Source organism: Dermacentor albipictus, chromosome 1 (genome assembly GCF_038994185.2).
Source record: "Dermacentor albipictus isolate Rhodes 1998 colony chromosome 1, USDA_Dalb.pri_finalv2, whole genome shotgun sequence".
In the NCBI taxonomy this organism is placed as follows: Eukaryota; Metazoa; Arthropoda; class Arachnida; order Ixodida; family Ixodidae; genus Dermacentor; species Dermacentor albipictus.
The window spans coordinates 345,222,484-345,245,082 of record NC_091821.1 but is presented as its reverse complement, the minus strand read 5'-3'; the positions used below and the strand labels follow the sequence as shown (position 1 = coordinate 345,245,082).

General features: G+C 45.6%; 1 protein-coding gene across 1 annotated transcript in view; it reads right to left on the bottom strand.

Moving 5' to 3' along the window:
• Positions 1–22,599, bottom strand: part of LOC135914084 (solute carrier family 12 member 2-like) — an 82,362-nt gene that overhangs the window by 14,760 nt on the left and 45,003 nt on the right. Inside the window, exons 2-17 of the mRNA XM_065446869.1 lie at positions 17,063–17,143; positions 16,718–16,793; positions 14,836–14,931; positions 14,082–14,221; positions 13,417–13,530; positions 13,197–13,308; positions 11,950–12,077; positions 10,892–11,110; positions 10,198–10,305; positions 9,914–10,037; positions 9,271–9,372; positions 8,151–8,306; positions 5,677–5,776; positions 4,611–4,722; positions 3,855–3,989; positions 3,648–3,754 (exon numbers count right to left, since the gene is read on the bottom strand). Of these exons, the coding sequence (XP_065302941.1) occupies positions 3,648–3,754; positions 3,855–3,989; positions 4,611–4,722; positions 5,677–5,776; positions 8,151–8,306; positions 9,271–9,372; positions 9,914–10,037; positions 10,198–10,305; positions 10,892–11,110; positions 11,950–12,077; positions 13,197–13,308; positions 13,417–13,530; positions 14,082–14,221; positions 14,836–14,931; positions 16,718–16,793; positions 17,063–17,143 (1,910 nt within the window). The remainder of the gene's footprint in view (positions 1–3,647; positions 3,755–3,854; positions 3,990–4,610; positions 4,723–5,676; positions 5,777–8,150; positions 8,307–9,270; positions 9,373–9,913; positions 10,038–10,197; positions 10,306–10,891; positions 11,111–11,949; positions 12,078–13,196; positions 13,309–13,416; positions 13,531–14,081; positions 14,222–14,835; positions 14,932–16,717; positions 16,794–17,062; positions 17,144–22,599) is intronic.

The following is a 22,599-nucleotide window of genomic DNA, read 5'->3' as shown; positions in this document are numbered from 1 at the left end:
GACAGACAGACAGACAGACAGACAGACAGACAGACAGACAGACAGACAGACAGACAGACAGACAGACAGACAGACAGACAGACAGACAGACAGACAGACAGACAGACAGACAGACAGACAGACAGACAGACAGACAGACAGACAGACAGACAGACAGACAGACAGACAGACAGACAGACAGACAGACAGACAGACAGACAGACAGACAGACAGACAGACAGACAGACAGACAGACAGACAGACAGACAGACAGACAGACAGACAGACAGACAGACAGACAGACAGACAGACAGACAGACAGACAGACAGACAGACAGACAGACAGACAGACAGACAGACAGACAGACAGACAGACAGACAGACAGACAGACAGACAGACAGACAGACAGACAGACAGACAGACAGACAGACAGACAGACAGACAGACAGACAGACAGACAGACAGACAGACAGACAGACAGACAGACAGACAGACAGACAGACAGACAGACAGACAGACAGACAGACAGACAGACAGACAGACAGACAGACAGACAGACAGACAGACAGACAGACAGACAGACAGACAGACAGACAGACAGACAGACAGACAGACAGACAGACAGACAGACAGACAGACAGACAGACAGACAGACAGACAGACAGACAGACAGACAGACAGACAGACAGACAGACAGACAGACAGACAGACAGACAGACAGACAGACAGACAGACAGACAGACAGACAGATAGATAGATAGATAGATAGATAGATAGATAGATAGATAGATAGATAGATAGATAGATAGATAGATAGATAGATAGATAGATAGATAGATAGACTTAATCAAAAGACTAATCAGAAAACCGCTAATGGTCGGGGCCCTTAGTCCAGGGCTCCGCTGGCTCTTGCCATCTTCTCAGCTCTCTTTATCAGCTTGAGCTGGTCGTCGGCCCTCGACGACCAGCTCAAGCTGATAAAGAGAGCTGATAAGAACGAGGTGGCGAGATCGAATCCAGGCCGCGGCGGTCGCATTTCGACGGGGGCGAAATGCAAAAACACGCGTCTCCCACGCGTCTCCCACGCGTTGGGGGCACGTTACAGATCCCCTAATGGTCAAAACACGCTGTATAGTGGGAGTCCCCCGGTACAGCGTGCCTCACAATCAACTCGTGGTTCTGGCATGGAAAATCCCCACATTTCAAGTCAGTTCAACTTCTTAGCGTTTTAAAACAATCCTCGAGCAATGGACGCAAGCGATGGCGCAATTTGGCTATTTTGGTGAAAGAAACTAACATCATAGGCTCATCAAGGCTTGGGTACACTGGTTTTGAAGTTGTAGCCCCGACGTAGCCGATTTGCTGCACTAAATGTTTCGTGACAAGTATTCGCAGACGCTTCGCACTCATCGACGAAAGGAATAGTCCTTCAGAAATTCAATGCCTACGTTCCATTCCTCAAAACTCTCGCATCCATGATCTGCACTAACTTTTCATAACCCTGTCGTTCACTACAGGATGCTGAGTGACGAGCTAGAATCGGATATTCGAAGGTGCTAGCAACGTCTTAGCATAAATAACCTTTATTGCAATTTCAAGTGATCTGAAAGTAATGCCGATGGGGCGTCCATGACACAAATACAGATAGAGGTTAGTCTAGCCGCAGGCGCGACACACTGCTTTATGTAAAAAAAAAAGGCGGAAGATCACTTGACACGTACTCCGAGATTTGACGCGCACCAGACGAAAAAACGTACACGTACACGCGCTCAAAACTAATTACAACGCCTCACTAAGTCGCGCAGCTCTTAAGAATATGTCAAGTGTCTCAGTTGCTTGCAACGCGCAAGCAGAATTTTTCCCTGGGTCGGTAACATCCTGCAGCTCAAGGCGCCATTCACGACTCGACACAATTTCATTGTAGCGGCACTAGTACACTCTAGCGACACAACCAGGGACGCAGCCGGGTGGGGGGGGGGGGGGAGGCTTATGGGGCTTTTGGTCTCGCAGAGTTTTGGACGCTTTCTGGCTAGCAGACGAGAAAAAGAAACAATGGTCGCTCGGCGCCATCACTGTGGGGATTCGACGGATTAAAAGTCGTTCGCTTGATGGCATCACCTTCCCTTCGACGCTATCGCAGCTTCTCCGGAAAGTCCTTTGTCTCGCCGGTGTAGTATACCGAGCAGTGTGCGTATGGTTCTCTGTGGACCAAGTGTCACGTTTTCTTCGATATCCCCTCGGTAGCCACATACATTAGGTGCCTAAAGTAGACATTCGATTGTGGCCAACATGCTTTCCTTTGCGTTTTTTGTTCATCTATATATATATATATATATATATATATATATATATATATATATATATATATATATATATATATATATATATATATATATATATATATATATATATATTTATATATATATATATATTTTAGAAGAGTTAACTGCTGGGCTAGTTGGTGTTCTTGCATACTGGAAAGATTTTGCGCCAAAAAAAAAAAACACAACACACACAAGAAAGACGACAACACCACGGGCGCTATCTTTCTTGTGTGTGTTGTGTTTTTTTTGGCGCAAAATCTTTCCAGTATATATATATATATATATATATATATATATATATATATATATATATATATATATATATATATATATATATATATATATATATATATATATATATATATATATGACACGTGGCTCAGTCTTTTGTGCGCAAGGAAGAAAAGCGGGGAGGAAGCGCGCCGCCTTCCATCACGCGCGATGCAAGGGGGGCTGTGGAAAGAAAAGGGGGGGGGGGCGGGCTTAACATTCTGTGATCTGTGAATCTGTGATTGCGCAACAAGTTTGTTTGTCTTGCTTGACGCATCATATACAGTGACTTTTGCTTATATAGGTAGGTTTATTGGAGAATTATACGCATATTTAACGATCTTGTTGCAAGGTTGTGTGTGTAGATGCAGTGAATTTTGTTTCCAGCGACACCTTAGTGCCCTTTATCAAGCAGTATCTCCGCATTTGTATATTCCATTGTATCTTCGCATTTCTAGTGTACATTTTGAAGAACTCCTGCTTTTTATATGTGCTCTCTGTTGCGACTATATTGTCGTGGAATTAAAATACAATACACGACCGGTGACAGCTGCTACTGCGGAATACATTGGAACGTAGGACAGCGTCATTGAGATTTTTCTTCGGTCGTTTCATGTGTACAAAAAATGTAAACAAAGTTCTTAAATGACAAAATTTAATTAAAATATTTGTCCTCAACTTGTTCATTTCATGGCCTTTACGTTTTTCATATCAGCGGCGTGCACTGCTTTGTTGGTTTCGAACTGATATAGTTCTAACGTTGGTGTGATATTTGCTTGACTTATTAAATAGAAAAAACAAACATGGAAGCATTGATATAAGTTATTTCTAGCACAGTTTTTGGGGCATACGAATACATTCTTTTATAAAAAATTATGTATTTTACTTCTCTTGACAGTGCGTAGCGTTCAAGATTTCGTTTGCGGCATCTTTGGCAATGGCAATGCAGTTATTATTCACGTATTTGATCCCTCGACAAATTCTATAAGGAGGAGGCCAAGCGGCAACGTGAGCCCCCGCGAACAAAATTTCTGGCTACGCCACTGGGCACCTGGTATGTGACCCCGACTCACTGAATGGCGTCGAAGTACTCCTGGAGCTCCTGCTTCGGGCACGTCTGCCAGTCAGCCTTGAAGCCCATGAGGACAACATTGGGTCGAAGCTTGCCAACGCCAACGAGCTGTTGGAACAAGCAGAAAACAGAAAACATTGCAGCAACTTCATATAAAAGAAAGCAGTGAGTGCTAATAACTCGGCATTGTCATACGCTAGCTTCTTACCTGTATCAGCGAGAGGACGCCCTTGGAAAAGCTGTTGTCCACGACCACACTGTAGAAGGCCTTGACCTTGCGCTGCTCGAAGCAGTTGTACGCCTTGGACGTTAGGGCGTTGCGAGATCTGTAGGACACCGGAGGCTGGAACGAGAAACCAATGTGAGGCTCGTGAACAGCTGACATAAAAAACTTGAGTAGAGGACTGGTTCACTTCGCAGATCTTAAAACCTATGTCGAACTCCATCCAGACATTAAGGAAAAAACAAGTGCTTTCAAAATTGAGCGTCAGGACGCGCGCACGCATTTCTCTTTCTCGGATCTTTTGCATTGCGCTTTCCCCCAGTGCAAGGTAGGAAACGGGATGTGTCACTCAGTTGATACTGGTGCCACCTTTTCATTTGGTTCATTGAATGGCAAATAATATTTCACGTCCCAAAGCAACGCAGGGGCTATGAAAGGGAAGGACGGGATTAACTTTCACAATGCGGCTGAACCTGGTTCTTTACCATGCACCAATTTCGTGGTACACAGGCTACTTTGCATAGTGTCCCAGTCGAAATGCGGCCATTGAGGCCGAGGAAAGATGCTACATCTCTTCAGCCCCCGCGAGAGCAGTATGTCGAAGTTGCTGGAGCAGTATGTCGAAGTTGATGGTGGACCACTTCACACAATTGAAACTTCGCTAACATTATTTCGAAGCGCGTTCACGCGTGCTACGAACGCCAACTACGTCCGTGAGCGACGCCATAAACGTGAGCTCACCTTGCGGATGTCTCCGCATACCATGAGGGAAAGCTTCTTTGTGAGCAAGTAGGCGAAGTCGACGAGAGGCAGGCGGTCAGCGGGGTTTCCAGTAAGCACCAGGATCTGAGGCCTGTAGCATTCGGGGGCAAATAATGAAGACACGCGCACACACACGACAAATATTTAAGCCAAACAGGTTTTTTAAATTCGTGGCGTTTTCTTGCATATACACACCGTGAAGAAAATGCCTATCACAAGGCAAGCTTTATCGACCTACGCTGTGCTACAAACACGTCGTGCCATTGTTACTGCAGAGTTATTGACCTACAAGCACAGACAGGGTCAAAAGTTTACAGAGTTCGGGTTCCGCGAATACGTCGCATGTCAGTCCAGCGTTTGTTCGCAGCTATTAAAACAATATAGCACTATGCCGTTCGCGTACACTAGTACACGTTACACATTTGAAATCTAGGCTGTTTATTCAAGCCCAATAACTATTCTTTTGCTCAGATATCGCATCCCGTAAACTTTTCATCCTGCCATTACGTGTATACCGTTATGTAATGGCTTCGAAGGCTTACATGTTCTGAGTGAGGTATTTGATAATATATTTAGTACCATTGTGGCATTGCTGGCATGAGTACCCAGGCAGTCGAGGCTTACTTGCATCCATGGCTCCTAAATCCGAACGCAATCAAACCAAGCAATAACAGCATATTTTCCCATAGTCGCACTATCAGACACGAGGTGGACAACTTGTATGGAAAGAATCATTCCAGAAGGTTGTTTTGCAAACTTGAGTTTCAATCTGACACTATACGGCACAATAGCGACAACTCGTCGTTTCTAGACAGTTACTCCAAAAGGTTGTTTTGGATACGAGTAAATGACAACTGGTGCTGCTGGTCCGGACGTCGCGCCTGGTGCGGACCGCGCATGTTAGATAGCTCGGCGCAAAGCTAGCAAGTGGCTGGTGCGGTAGCGCTAAGCTGAAAGGCCCTCAACGAGCTCCTCCTGCCCCAACGAGCTTCCATCGCAAAACTTTCTCAGGAACCAGAGCGAATAAAAAAGCAGGGCACCTCACCTGTAATTCTTGATGTGGTCGCGGACGTGGTTGAGTTTCACGACGCTGTTGAGCGCATCCAAGTACGTCTGCGCTTGAGTCGACGAACCCCAGTTGACATCTGCATCACAGTGTTGCACAGGCAGTGAGCACTCAAATAGCTACAGACGCCTTCATAAGTGCAGCTCTATAGAGCCCGTGCCTTGAGGGAGATTGAATAGCGAGGCACGCACGGCGCTGAAACTGAAGTGACCGTGAGCACAAAGCACGTGTATGCCCCTGTTTCAAATGCACATGTTTCTGTTTTCTGTTCAGAGTAAAAAAATAAATAAATCTAGCAATTCGTATCGGATATTGTATGTAACTTGAGTACAACATACCTCAGCCTCAGAGCTATGAGAAATGCTTAGGGCAAATGATCATCAAATTATTTGTGCGGATTTAAGTGCAGGGATGCGGTAGTTGTTGTTGTTGTAGCCTGTGGCACGTGTGGCTCCTATGTGCATTCGACACAATGTATATCATCGTCATCTTCGTCGTCGTCGTCGTCATCATCGTCGTCGTCGTCGTCATCATCATCAGACTGGTTACGCCCACTGCAGGGCAAAGGCGTCTCCCATACCTCTCACACTACCCCGGTCATGTGCTAATTGTGGCCATGTTGTCCCTGCAAACTTCTTAATGTCATCCGCCCACATAACTTTCTGCCGCTCCTTGCTACGCTTCCCTTCCCTTGGAATCTAGTCCGTAACCCTTAATGACCATAGGTTATCTTCCCTACTCATTACATGTCCTGCCCATGCCCATTTATTTTTCTTGTATACGGACACAGTTTAAAACAGGGTCATTGCACTTGCGAGTAGAATCCCTGACTACTTCGCCCAGAGAAGCAGTACACGAATGCTCCGTCTCATGAAGTCCATGAAACGTAAGTTGACGCTATCAGCCAAGCATGGGAGAAGCCAACAGCGTTTCTCACCATTAGTTCGGTGCTAATCCTCCTAAGCCGAACTTTAGCCGAAAGGGATAATTACGTAATGGTTAGCTGCGCTCAGCGGGCAAGGTTTTGCAGGAAGTATGGTCACCTGGACGAACTAGTAAGGTGTGAAGAAGAAGGACAGATTGGGCGAGTTGGTGGTTTTGCGTAATGTTTAAAAACATCGCTACCGACACAGGACACAAAAAGGAGAATGCGACTGAGAACTACAGAAAGCTGAGGTAGTTCGTAAGGATTCATTATGCAAAAAAAGAGGTGAGGCATGCGGACAGGACACAAGAGTAGAGAAGTGGACAAACAGTTGTTACGGCGTTTGTGTTGTCCACTTCTCTACTCTTGTGTCCTGTCTGCACGCCTCACCTCTTTTTTGAGAATGGGACACACACGGCGCTGACTCGCAACTGCGTTTATTGGAAAAACGCGATTGCTTTTTGAAGCCTTACATCAAGCGTGTGCGCATGCTCAATTATTATTATTTGTTTTGAACACATATACACAATTAACAGAAAAGGGAAAACAAGGAGCAGGCTGGCAACTGCCACCGGAATGCTCAATATCAACAAAATAAAATAAAACCACTTGTCATACCCAAAACATTGCCTCGTGGTTGCGGGTGAGATGAACACCGTTGTTTACCCCTGTTCAACAAGCCCACTTCCTTCGAAGATAAGGCTACGGAAGGTCGACTAACACAGCCACTACCTTTTCTCATTATGTGAAATGCTTCCGCCACTTGTACTGCTATCAGTGTGAACAAACAGGGTTTTTGTTTCATCAAAAAACGGTTTACACTCGCATTAGAAACAACGCCTTGCCAGGTCTTTAGATTTCTTGCCTAAAAAGTTGTGGTGCTCGGATAGCCTCATATTAATGCATTGGCCGGTCTGCCCTACGTAAGGCCGTAGGAGAAAGGGATTCGGTGGACAAAGGCAACCTTACAGGGGACGAGCTTTTTTCTATGGCTTATTTTACAGCCCGTGTTCTTTCACATTCCTTCTATATTTCTTTAGACGGCTGCTCCCAACTTACCAAGTTTATTAGGAGCTGAAAACAAAACTTGCACCATATCGGGCCCCTACTTTTTTATATATGCGTTGAGAGAATGAACGTAGGGCATTACCGCTACTTTTTTACTCCTTTCAAGTGGACTACTACGCTGCTCCAAGTCGCGTTTGGAGGGTTTTCACTCCCTGAAGATTTTGCCTGCACACGAGACGAAGATCGAGTCCTTGAAACCGGCCTCCCTGCAACGATGTTTCTGCGCCTCAAGACTACTGCTCATTTTACGGCGATAGGGTTTCTTGACTGTCATACCCATGTATCCGGCAACGGTACGAATCGTAGATTGCGCTGTGCTCAGTGGAGTTGGTGACCTGCGCGATGGGCGCAGTTCACACAAGTGAACTGTAGTTGCCGAAATGAACTTGCGAGCTATCCGCCTGAAAAGCGCCCAATAACCTCGCCGAAGTTTGAGAGAGCTGAAAGCGTGCGGACGTACCAGGCTTTCTGTTGTAGATGAAGATATAGAGCCCGAGGATGATGGCGAATGTGCCGAGTGCCGTGGGCCAATTGGTGATGAACATGACGCTCAGGCAGAGAATGGCACCCACCAGGCTCACCCACAGGTTGTAGTAGCGGAACGCAGGCCGGAAACCTACATTTATGGAAAAGAAAAGGAAGGTTAGGACGACCGGCTTCGGCGCTCATGTTCATGGCATTTACAAAGTCCGCGCCGCAGTTTCGGCGAAAAACATCCGACAAGACGAAACGAGATAAGCATACATGCGACATCGACGTGTGAAAGCACTATGGTCGACTGCGTGCGATGAGTGGGTACGTTCCTAATTCTCTCTCTAGGTACGCGTAGTCAAAAAGAAAAAGTAAAATCGCTCGGGCTGTAAAAATGAGTCGTAATGGACGCGCTTTGCACAAGTGTGGCAACGAAGGACAACGCTCGAATGACAGAGCGTACGCGATGACATCAGTCGTTCTTAATTTTTCTTCACTTTTTCCTGCAATAGGAACTACCGTAATTGCTAACATCACAAATAATATCAGTATTTAACTTACCCTTCCACTCTGCCCCCCCCCCTCTTTTTTAGTCGTTTATGTGATACAAAAGCAAGCAGCGAGGCGTTGTGACAAGGAAACAAGTTTTTCGTTGTGAAAGGCAACAATCGGATGCTCCGCCGGCCAAAATTTAGCCAAATGAAAAAGACCTCTTACGTCTCCATACGGGAGCCTTGTTTACAAACAGAAAGCCCAAATACATATGTTAACCAGGCTGCGGGGGTCAAACAGTCCTTTTTCGTTATTCTTTTTTTTTTATTGTGGTTGGAATAGCACGCCTCTCTTTTTCTCCCTTGACAATGTTTATCCCGAACAAAACGAGAAACATCGTAGTTCATAAGCCTTCCACTCTGTTTAATGTCCATCACATATCTGCTTTTGTAGAAGCAAAATCAAGCACCGTCTATCCGAACCAATTATAAAGCTTATTTTGTAGTAGTTTACATTACAAAAGAAAAACCGTTAATTCCAGTTGTCTGACAACGTTGGGCTTTGAAAAGTGAACAATGTATCCTCATTTCTGCTCAAAGTACAGTATGCTAGCTCACCAGGCATCCTGGTGAACGAAGCGTGGAAGCAGGAGAAGTTGATGAGACAGTAGGCCGCGAGGAAGAAGTTGGATATGATGGGCGCGATGGCGTTCAGCTCGCCTGCAAAAAAAGAAAGACCATGGCTTCAGGTGAGTAGTGTCTATAAAGTAACAGAATATATATTGAACTGAGCGCTAGAACAAAGTACAAGAACCTCAGCTTGGGCGGTCGGTCATTAGGTGCGAAAAAGATGAAATGCACAGAAGCCCTATAGAAAAATTAGAAGCACGCTGTCGCGATCTTCAACTGCTTAGTTGCAAAATAAGATAGGAAAATGGGGTCCAACGTCTTTATCAGATACTTATCTGAGAACGTTCTGCGTGAAGATGATATACATGCTATTCGTTTTAAATCAGTTGCGGATTACTGAGCCGTATTATACAGAGGTAATTTTTGTTGCACGTTTCGCCATTTCGAAATTTTTAAACTGCAAGTTGTGTTACAAGTAAGAAAATTATAATTAAAAAGAACGTGGTGCAAATGACACGCACAAAAAATAATAGTTGGTTGCGCTCATCGCCATCGGCACACCGCATTTACATAAGTACTGCTGCAAATCCTCAGACCCTTCACCAAGCTCAGAGAAAGAAAGTGAACTTGCCGATGGCACAGCACGCGAGGGAAATGCCGAAGGCGAGCAGGTAGCCTCGCCGAGGTTCGTTGTTCTTTCCGAAGCCCTTGCCGAACCAGTGGATGTACGGGAAGAGCTTGTCGTTGCACAAAGCCTGTGACCATGGAAACGGGGATGCTCACTACTTCAAACTGATAGCAACGATTGGTGGGTTATGTTCCGAGGACAGAAATAACACTTTTTTTTCTCAGTCATGAACAGTGCACCAACAGTGCCCACTGTGTCTGTTAGCAAGACTGGCAGTCGACACTTACCTGGAAGACCTTGGGGGCGCTGACCAGGCTGGCCAACGCCGAGGACAGCGTGGCAGCGAAGACGCCGGCGATGACCAGAGGGCCATACGCGGACACCATTTCCATGACCTGCGTTGACAGTTGAAATAGTTGTAAGACCGCAGGTAGGCGCTAAGTTTTGCTTTGCAGTTCATTTAAATTAGTTAGAAATAGCAGGGCGGGGGCCGTATTCTGCAAAGGAGTTCTGAAAAAAAGAAAGGTATTTTTCCATATTTTTTTCCTTTTTTCATTGGCTTGGACGAAGCCACGCCACCGCTATTCCCGGGATCAACCACTCAGAGCGACGGATGATAAGGAAATAAATGGAATTGGAGGAAAAGAGTTCTTACAGAATACGTCTGCTGACGCCATTACCAGTGCTGGTATTGATGAAGGCTGCAAGTATATCTGGTTTAGTACCACTTATTTCTAAAGGCCACCGAAAATGAAAGTAATTAACATCCCAGGTTCTGAAAACTATGTATGCACACCCTAGCTACTTCTGTTCATTGACAAGGGGGAGGCAAACTCTGGAATGTAAACAACCTTAAGAAATCTGCAAGCTCCAGCAAAAGCTATTGCAGTTTAGTGAATTACGTTTCAGCGTGATCAGAACTCAAATGAGCAGTTTTGGGCCAGCGCGCAAAGGGGGTCAATCGGGAAACAGTGACCGCACCTGAAAGTAGTTCATGAGTCCGTACTCGCACTTGTCAGCCTCGGACATGGTGCAGTTGGAGATGTCGGCGAAGTTGACTCCGGCTTCGGTCAGGTTGAAAGGGAAGCCATTGGCGTCACGTAGGACTGTGGTGCCGGCTATGACGGCGAAGGCGATGTACGACACGGTCGTGATGAAGATGGCTAGCAGGGTGCCGCGGGGGATCGCCTTCTGAGGGTCCTGCACGAGTGGTGCGAGGGTGGGAACAAGAAAGCTGTGAAAACTTCGATCTTGTTACACTGTGAAGATGTTTCGGAGACAGGGCTTGTGGTGTGAGGGTGGGAACAAGAAAGCTTTGAAAACTTCGATCTTGTTACACTGTGAAGTTTCGGAGACAGGGCTGAATAATCACTTGAAACTCAGTGCATTTGCGTGGGCGTTTATCGCTTGCTAAGATCGTGTCAACTGATTTGGAAACGGCGTGAACGTGAAGCAAATTACCCAGCTACGTCGAACGTCATTTGCGCCGAAAGATACTTACGCGTCATTTGCTTTATTTAAAATTTGCGCCTGAAACGCTTTTCTAGATTTAGTATTATTTCCCACAGTTCTGTATTCGTTATCCCGGGCTGATCTTCGTGAATTGAGAGCATTTAAGAACATTCACTTCAAAAGCCTTCGATATAGACATCTCCTCCCAACAACCATGATTATCTTCTGGTTGCGTATTTCTCATCGCCTCCCTTAATAGGTAGGAATCTAGTAAAGCAATGAAGGGGGCTAGTTGGTGAACGTTCATGGTTATATTGCGCTCAGTTTTACACAGACGATGTTAAGGAAGGACATATAAGCGCGTTATTTAACAGTAATAAACAGTTGGTAGTTTGCGCTACGTCCGTCCACGTCCTGTCCTTCCTTAACATCGTCTGTGTAAAACTGAGCGCAATATAACCATGAGACAGGAATCGGTGAAGGTCGGTTAATTGCCTAACGTGTGCGCATCGCCGCAAATTCTCGGCGATGCGCTCACGACTCGTCTATAATATTAGAAAACAAAGGAAGATTTTTCAATTTCGCACCCTTAGATCGCCGGAGATGTTGGCACCTGCCAAGATACCCGTGGCCGCCGGAAAGAAAATAGAAAAGACGTCGAAGAAAGTTTCGCCGTCCCTGAAGCCCGGCTTTAAATTCTCCATGAATAGAGTGCCTGTAAAAATGAGATGAACAACTTTTTCACACAAAGTGCACACAGTTTGCGCGACGACAAAATGTATTGTGTTCAATGGCACAGCTGGACACTTGAATCGCTCTGTCGGGGTCATCATCATCATCGGCCTATTTTATGCCCGCAGCAGGACGAAGGCCTCCCCCAGTGATCTCCAATTACCCTTCTCTTGTGTCAATTCACTCCGTCCTCCGCCTGTAGATTTCCTAATTTTGTCACATAACCTAGTGCTCTGCCGCATCTACACTCCATTTCCCTTCCCTTTGTACGCAACCTGAATAATGCCGGTACCACACAGGGTAGTTTTGATCGCGATGTGGCTCGACTGCAATTGAATATCCCGATATTGATCGGCTCCTTAGCCGAAGTTGCGGAGGAGAGCCAATCGCGGTTGAAGAATACGATCCCGTTCGATCGGATTCCATCGCGATCGAAAGCGCCCTGTGTGGCATCGGTATAACAGACCGCCGGTTGTCTGCTCCGCGCATTCATCATGGTCCACCCATCTCGATTTATTCCTTTAATCCTAGCTAGAAATTCGGTTGCACCCGTTCGCTCTCTAATCAACCCTGCTGTCTTATAATGTGTTTTAAATTCCGGCCTTATTTACATGCCGCGCAAGACGGTTTGTGTGTGTGTTCATTTCTATAGCATGCTGTTCGGCATGGCGAAACAAAATATTTGTTTCATGTTAGTTTGCCCTTCGGCATAAAAAATTAGCCACATGTGATTGTGCGCGGCACTGTCTCCACCCGCATAAAGCTTTCAAAAAGTGCAAATCGCATCTGTGAGCTGTGCTGAGCGAGTAATAGTAGTTAATGTAGAAGTAACAATGGTGGGGAAAATCTGAAAGGATTTCTAGTGGTCCCTGGTGGAAAGACAAACAGTGAGGCTTCTACACACAATCGGAGACGTCACAGGCAGAGTATAAAGTAATAACCGGAAATGTGCTCCGTCAGTTCGTTTTTCTGCGAATTGTAAAGTTTACATAACTTTCTCGCCACAGTGTCAAGAGTGCGTACACTGCACATTGCCAAGAAAGCACGCAGCGTGCTTAGGCAAGACCGGCAGAGCCACATTTCGTGCCCGCGGCTGACTCACCGGAGTAACCAACGAAGCCCTTGGCCAAGAGGTCTGTGGTGGGCGCGAAGAAGGATCCGACAACGAAGTCAACCATGGCTGCCAACAGGATCACGAGCAGCACGATTTGCGCCTGGTATCCGATGCAATGCGTCAGGAAGAAAGAGTGGGCATAGCTGCTATAATGTAAGAACGCGTTGCACTACAACTACCGGAGAAGTCGAAGCAAAAGTCCGCCCACCTTGGACTCCCACTCGGTGCCGATGAGCGCGATGCAGAGAAGCACGACCACCGTGGCGCAGCTGATGATGCGGATGTCGTTCATGTCACCGTCCACAATCAGCTGGTCTTGCCTCTGCGGGTTGGATAGCCACCACACAAACCACAGTTTAAAGCTTCGCAACCGCATCGCAGAGGCATCTCTTGCAGAAGATGCCTGCCGTTTAGGTGATACTAATAGCAGATCGCAAATGCGGGGTACCAGCATCGGTGCAGATATTCGTCATGGGTCAATTTCAGGGTGCCAAAGCAAGGACTTGAAGCATCAAAACTCGCACGTCTTGTCGTAGTGCGACAAACAGATATCGTAGATGGCATTTTAAACGTGGTGCGACGTCGAACAGCAAATCAATACGCTTAACGTTCCAGTACTACGATGCCTAGTTACGTGCAACAAGAATAAGATGCCTTTCTATAGCCATTGGGGGAGTCCTAATTGTGTACATGAGAATGCCAAACAATCCAGTGAAAAAGAATGCACAAACGCAAATATGTGAAAGGAAGAATGCAACGATGGTTAACAATATTTTTTTTTCACGTCGATAAATCACATCACCTTGCCTTTTACGAAATGCCTTCACTAAAAAGAAAGGAGGCGCAAGGAACACTTATGATTCGAGTCCTCACCTTCAATACGGCTTGCACGGTTTCTGCGAAACCGACGACGTACATGGCAACGGCCACAGCATTTGCTAATGAGAAAATCAACCCGATGGCACCGCCAAACTCCGGCCCAAGACTCCGTGATATCATGTAGTACGTCCCACCTGCATTGTGTATTTAAAGAAAATTTGGTGGATAGTGCGAAGAATGGTGGCGACTACAGTCTAGCGTTATATTTTTCTGACCGCGCACTTTCTTAATGAACAAACATTATTTTTATCACAAAAACAAAGAGATGCTTTTTAGACAAACATCTTGTTTGCTAATTCACACGGTGGAAATGAGTCAGAAAGATGAAAAGAATGGTTCAAAAATATTACTTTGGTTTTACCAGTACTGCTTAGACTGGTGTGCATACTCCGATTTAACAGGTTTTAGTTGTACTTGAATTATAAACGAGCTATGCAAAATGCACAAGAAATAAAAGAAGGAGGGCAGAGCGCTGACTGCCAACTTTATTTCGGTCTGCCCTCTGTCCCGTCCTCTTTTTTATCTTCTTGTGCATCTTGTGCATCAAGTTTATAATTCAAGTATGAACCAACAAGTCCGCAAGAAAGTATTATTGCTTCAGTTGTACGTAAGTAGAAACTCGTACGCACATGTACGCTTTTGCGTCAAATGTTAGAAAGCAAATGCACCATCTGAACTTATATGCTCATGTTTTCCCTTTCTTTTTTTCAAAACAGATTCACCTAATACTCGTCCTAGATCTACGTACCTCCTCTTACTTCTCCATTTGTGCAAATTGCCGACATGGAAAGCGTTGTCAGCATGGTGACTGCTGATGCTAGTAGGATGATGGCAATGGCAAGACCTGCAATAATTGAACAAGTAACCTCTTGCGTTTCTGGAAACCTTTGCTGAGTAGCTGAAGCTATTGGACTGTAATTCAAAAAAAAAAGAAAGAAGTCACGGGAACGTTTTAGTCGTGCTGCAGTACAACTTCCGATTACATCGTATACTTCCAATAACGACAGATTTTACCATACGATGACTACACCTCACTCCGCTTAGCGCGAACACAATGTACCGCACTTAAAGAATGAATGCTCAAGAATTTACACGAGAAAAATGAGCGAAAAGAATGCGTATCTTGCCAAAATCGTTATCTCCTCGTGACTGCAACTTGCAGCTGATTTCCAAAGCTCCTGTCATAACCCGAAACAAGGCCTGCTATACACAGTTTCAATATGAAAATTTAATTTCCCAAAGTACTTTTATGACCTATATATTCTCGAGTTACTGCCAACCGGAAACAACGTTTCTTTTAAAACCGTCGCGCTCAACGCACACCGAATGTTTTCTTTTCCATAACGGTTGCGCAAAGTGAAATAAAATGCCCTTGCTTATGAGTCCGGATGAGGAAACAGCGACCAATTTTCTTGAATAACCCTGTAACCTTGGAGACATTGAAAACGACGGATAAAGAAAAAAATGCTGTCACTTACCCAAACACTGTCTTATTTGAAAAATTGAGAGGAATAAACGTAGGCACAACCGCAAATGTTCTTGAAGCAGCGTACATTTTAGCAACATTTCATCGCTGAACTTTCCATGCTTACACGCATACGAGCATACATTGGGATAAAACTGTCAGCTTTGGATCCAATGGTGACTCCGACATAGAATTCACATGCGTATATAAGTTATTCCTGTCCAGTGTTGCCTTAAAATAAGCTTCTGGTGGAAAAGCTGCCGGGTGAGAAGGTCGTAATTATAATGACACATCAAACAATCGCTACAGCTTCTCCGACATCACTCCAGCTCGTGATGACAGTTAAAGTTCTAGCGTGCGATAGCCCACTTAATGTTACGGCGTGTAATTTATCAAACTGCAGATATGACCCTTTGGGCGAGTGAGTGTTCTTTCATACTTTGTATCAATAGGGATGTTTATCCTGAAAAACAAGTATTACCTCTGGATTAAAAAAAAAAAGTTGCCAAGACGCATACGGAAGCAACAACGCTACTAGTAACTTCTTGTCAAGATGCATATAATGATGTCTTATACACTAACGCCATACTAGAACTAATAGTGCGCTTGAATGCTCGACGCTCAAAAAAGTGAAGGCTGTGTTTGAATTTCAGGCGCTCCAACTCATTTCTAATTGGAATGTCGCACAGTCCCAACTGCAGCATATGTTGTGTCGAAGAAACGACCAAACATATCCTGTGTGATTTCCCTACATAGGAAGACGACAGGGGTGCCCTTCGTACAGCTTTGGAACACTTAGACAACCGTCCTTTCACAGAGGAGAAGATCTTGGACCCGTAGCCTCGTGCGCCTGCAATGTGCAAGGCCCCAAAGGCGCTGGCGCGTTTCTTGAAATGCACCAGCATGTACGACAACCTGTGACTTGTGTGCGCGTGTGGGCGTAGCAGTGGAGACTGTGACCGACTTTCTTCCTTTTTCTCTTTCACTCCCCTTTCCCGCTTCCCCAGTGCAGGGTAGCCTGCCGCACTCAGCCTGGTTAACCTCCCTGCCTTTATCTTATGACTTCACTCTCCATCTCCCATAAACATAAAACATTGGCGCACTCCTCACTTTCTGTCTCTTTTCTCCAGCTTTATACATTTCCGTCGAAAATTACACCACTCACCAATTCCAGCTTGTCCTACGACCCAGGACAGCCGAAGAAACAGCATCACACCCCATATGTTGAGAAGGCATCGGACCTGGTCGGATGGTGAAATACACGAAACGCGTCAAAATCTCGGAAATGCATGGGCAAGAACCGTTGGAAATGAAGGATAGAGTTCATAAAAAGTGATTGTTTGGCAGTGTTGCAAATTGTATAAAAATTAAATGCCAGAGAAATAAAAGTAGAGAAGATGACAAACAATTCTAGAACATGCTAGTATACGCCTCTCCTACCAACGACGCTTTTAACAATGTAAATTTCAGAGCACAAGCGTTACTATTGCTCCAAAACGTGGGTACTCACCAGCACTCCTTGTATCCAGCCGAACTTGACCGCAGTCGATGAGTTGATCTGACCCCGAATTTTCTCGCTGAAGGACTTCGACTGGCGGAAAGATAAAGAACAAGCTTTATGAGCAAATAGCTTTCACACACCACACGATAATTAGCAATAGTAACAAGCACAATGAACTTTCTTTAGCGCAGTTTTGTCACTGACTTAATGTTGCCGTACATTCGACCACCTGGTAACACATAATTTGCAGACGCCGTCGAGGCGACGCAGTAGCAGTACACGTTGTGGATTAGACTAAACGGTGAGTCAAAGGCTTTTCGGTCACTTATCAGTGCAAATCATCAGTTGCTAGCCAACCAGGAAGCATTTAATTTTGCAAAGAGACAACTTAGTCGGAGACACGCACATTTATGTGACGCTGCCTTTCATATGCACACTCCTACATAACATGTGTGTGTGTGCCTCCATCTGTGCGTTTTTTTTCTTTGTTTTTTTAACGCTTTCCTCTGCCCTCTTTCTAATCCCTATCTCCCATCCCCAGTGTAGAGTTGCAAACCGGAGAATGATATCTGGTTAACCTCCCTGCCTTTCCTCTTTATCTCTCTCTCTCTCCTACATAACATGTGTCGCAGCACCGCTTTTTCTAACAATGCACAAATAATTTCGGCATTGTCGACCAAGATATACCGTGTGCTCAATAAGGCAATCCTCCAAAAGGTCTTCGTATTATAAGTTAATATGTATTTCTGGTTACGCGGGTCCTGTAACTTGTGGTCCACTGCCTTTATGTTCGCTTGGCACTCGCAGGACCGAGCCATTGTCTTCTCCGTATCGCAGAAAAGCTACGCGGCAAAGCCACAGAAAGTGCGATCTTGTTTATTGACACGCAAAAGTGCTGCCGCCGATATGCGCGGTAAACAAAATTGTCAGCAATACTTTAGTTGCACTTCCCGTTACACGTCGCATTATAAAGGCCGCTACAACACGGGATAACAAGGAGCGGGTTCGCTGCGCGCAACAGGCAGGCGGTGTGCCGATCCTCAGGTCAGATTATTGTCACGCCGTTCGAGCTCGTGTCACGCGCGTCAAGTTGTAGCGCGGCCTGATTGGGCGCTTGAGAACTCGTGACTGCAGTGACATAGAGAATATCGCAAGAACTCGTGAACATCCCACACCGAGAACAACAGTGAGTCTGTCCACTGAACTTGCACCTAAAGGAGGAAGGAAGGAAGGAAAAAGTGGAGAAGGAAAGGCAGGGAGGTTAACCAGTTTAGCTTAACCGGTTTGCTACCCTACACATGGGAGAGGGATAGGGGAGATGAAAGATGGGGAAAGGGGAGAGGGAGAGAGAGCACGCAGCACAGCACACACACATTGCACCTAAAGAAATATTATGTAAACTACGTCATACCCGATGCTGCCATGGCATCCGCAGCGCATGTCACTGCGATGCCGTAGGTGAATCCTCCGTGATGCACGCGCGGAAAGGGGCACGTCTAATTGTTTCGACCCACTTGCATCTAGCTGAATGATGATAAAGCTTTATTGAAATATAAATGGCTCATCGCCCTACTAGGGGTAACTAGGTTGGATACGTCTAGGCAGGGTCGACTACTAAGAAAAGCGAATTTGCTAGATTACAATAATATACTTCCAATATTTTTCATTTCGGTGGAGTTGGAGTGATAGCCAGAGATTCAGCTGCTTACACGATCGCCGCCTTCTGTGGACCTTATAGAGCATGCCGTGTGGCGCACCGCTAAACCACATAAGTGTAGAACACGTGCGTATTTTTCCTTCTGGTATAAATGTATGAACAATGAGCCGGCTTCGAAGGATATTACCTGCGTTTGGTGGTACTGGCGCATGCACTCTGTGTACTGCGTTGTGTCTGAAATAATATTGATGCTATCAATGTATTGTAGTAGGTAATCATCACGAGTAGAAATTATGATTACAATATAAATACATGTTCATATATTATTTTATATTTAGTGATTAGAATGTCAGATATGTATGCGTTTCATGTCTATTATGTATATGTTCTCACTGCCAAATGCAATCAGGGCCGGAGTCCTTGTCGAGTTGCTGGAAAGCAACTTCTTGCTCCAGTCCTGGCATTTTGTCTTCTTGGTGAACTGAAGGCGGAATAAACTGTCTGTCTGTACTAAAAGCAAAAAAAAAATGCGCCGGCACACGCAGCTAGAGCGTCACCAAAGTAAGAATGGCACATTAGGATGTTCCCTTTAGCAGTGGACCGCACTGTATACAAGGTAGCATAGTGAATAGCGCTTTTCAACGCTCCGTTAATATCGAAGAACACAGCGATATACAGTAATGCAATCTTCTCGCGTTTCACACTGTTAGCAAGAAACATTACATTGTCAACACTTCTGAGGCGTTTCTAAAAGAAAAGGGTTCTAATCAGAAAAGCGCCGGGCTGGCTACCCTACGCAGGGGAAGAGGAAAATGGGAATCGAAAGAAGTGTGTGCGTGTACGTGTGCGTGCGTGCGTGTGTGTGTGAGAGATAGATAGAGAGATAGAGAGAGGGGGGGGGGAATGTCTGCACATGCACAGAAACAGAATTTCAAGGCACTCGCAAAAGCCATCCGTTTTCAAAAAGCACCAGCGTGCTTTCACTGCCGATGAGAAGTGGGGACGGTATTCCAGTAGTGTCTACGCTCAGTGGACGATCATTTAGTAGCCTCAATTCTAGAAGAGGGTAAAAAAAGGTAGGGGGCGGAGGTTAAAAGACGGGATATGGTTCTTAGTATGCCACCCTAAGAGAGAAAAGGGAGGGAGGAAAGGCAGCGAGTTTAACCAGACATTGTCCAGTTTGCTACCCTGCACGTGGGGAGAGGGAGGACGAGTGAATGAAAGAGAGAGCGAAAGTAAGGCACTCAAGGCTGTCGCCTTCAGGTACTGTAGAAGAGCTCGAATAGCTTTCTGGGCTGATGAGCTGTGAGGCCAGGCTTCCAAGGGAGGAGGGGGGGGGCGAGGACGAAAATTAAGGCAGGAAAGGTAGGGAGGTCAACCAGACGCACGTCCAGTTTGCTACCCTACACGCAGGGGAAGGGGTTCAAGGGAAGAAAAGAAAGGAGAGGGGGAACCAGGTACTATCGATGTGAATACGTGTGCTTGTCCATAACTTCGCGCCTATAATCGCTCATTGAGGCCAGTAGCTTTCATGAAACGTAGCAGTGCCCGCGTCGCTTTGTAAGCCTGCGACGCGTGGGGCCATGGTTCGAGAATCTTAGTTTGAAAATGGTCTGTTATTTAATCGGTTTAGCTCCCTCTGAAGAACGTCGCGTTCGTTGTCATAGAGATTACAAAAACACAAAACGTGCCCGATCGTTTCTTCACAGTTGCACGAGTCTAAGATCGGTGTGTCAGACATTCCAATAAGAAATGAGTAGGCTTTCGTACAGGCTCTCAAGACATTCGCTTCTGTAAATCGCCTATTATCCAGTCTATTCAAGGCACACTGGAAAGTCTGCTGTTGTTTATCGAAGCGAGCACGGTGGCACAGAAGATGATCCATGGTCTCTTCACACTTGCACTTTACGCACATGGGCAAGTGCGCCATTTCAGACACACAAAATTTAATTATGGAGTTTTACGTGCCAAAATCAGTTTCTGAGTATGAGGCACGCCGTAGTGAAGGACTCCGGAAATTTGGACCATCTGGGGTTCTTTAACGTGCCCCTAAATCTAAGTACACGTGTGTTTTCGCATTTCGTCCCCATCGGAATGCTGCCGCCGTGGCCGGGATTCGATCCCGCGATCTCGTGCTTAGCGGCCCAACACCATAGCCATAAGCAACCACGGCGGGTTGCGCCATTCCAAAGCGTTAGTTGTAGGCAGTCATTGTACAGCGGCAAGAAAGTATAAAAAGAGTACAAAGTAGCAGTAGGAGGGAGCACAACGCCCAAATAAAATGTAAGGAAAAGCACGCCGAAGCATTCTACACGTTCGCACCGTCCGCACTCTCTTCTGATAACCAGAAGTGCGTGGTAAGGTGGCCATTGTCATATTTTGCGTTCCGACAGCGATCGGTTATCGAAAAGATTGAGGGCGGTGGACCATAACGGCGACCCAGAATCAGCTCGACAATTACCTCGTGACCTCAGTGATCGCTAGCACAACTGCAAAGCTTTCGTAAGCTAGCGTCCTTATTCCATGCACTCGTAAAGCGAGTGCCAATTCCTGGTCAACCCGTAGTGCGACAGCGGCTAGGCCTAAGTATGTCCCACTTGAAAGAGTATACCACCGGATCAGACGTCAGCCGAGTGCAGATGTGCAAACGGTGTGCCGATACGAAAGTGTCAATACTGGAAGCGGTCAAGCCGTGCTGCGCCCGACACTCACGTTCGCAGTTGTGTCCATTGTTTTTCCCGTGACTTACGATAAGCTATGTGCACCAGAAACAGGTGCACACGTGATAAAGAAAAAAAAAAGTGTGGAAACCCGACTCGGCTGGACGTCTGTCGTTTTTTCGAGTGAAGTGGGCTCTCTCCCGGCGTGTCCATTATCAAGTCTGTCATGGCAGTACAAAGATCCATTTTGCGCACTGTACACTGAAGAACGCGCCAATGGTCATGCTTGAAGACGATAAATATCCTTCGCCTTTCGTTTCCCTTTCGTTTATCTTTTATCGAACAAGGGAAATGGTTGAGCGAAAGCAAAATCAGCAGGTAATAACTGCAACGCTAGAGCAAATTTTACCGAATTCTTACGCACGAACGAGAAAAGCAGCCATCGCAAGGTTTTAAAGGATAATGAGCAACTGTGGCTTGTTTCTGCCAAATCTACAGACAGACATTTTGAAAAAGCTAAATGGCGAAATCGTTTCAAGCAGCTCCTTTGGTTACGCTTTTACCGAAATAGCCCGATAACAACCATTTACGACAGAAGAGCAGAAAGAATCGACAGTACTTCTCATGTTGCTCCCGTACCGCCATTTTCTCTTACGCGTTGCTACGTTATTTTACGATCGTCAACCTACCTGAAACTACATTTTACAGCCGAAATGGAGTGAATCGTGGTTGCTCTGTACGGATGCGCTACAATCGAATGTATGTCCAAGAAAATGGCGGCACTTGTCACGACGTAGCGACAGTGTTGTTATCGCAATGCTTCATATATATATATATATATATATATATATATATATATATATATATATATATATATATATATATATATATATATATATATATATATTGCACACCGCGTTCCAGAGTGTGGCACCGCGGAGAGTTTCCTGGATGCAAAGTGACCGATTTCACGTATGTAAAGTACAAAAGAGTGCGTCGAATAACAGCAGTTGCGCTGTCGTTGTAGATCTCTGAAAATGGATGGAATATACATAATTAGTATGGGAGCCTCTGCTGTTACAAACGTTGCTGAGATCTTTATAATACCAGCTACAAAGCGATCACTGACAATCCCATAAGTGTCACGATACCACGAGAGTAAATGCATGCCTCGGAAAATGAAACAAGTAGACTGAATTCGTAGAAACAAGATTCAGAAATGCGTTACA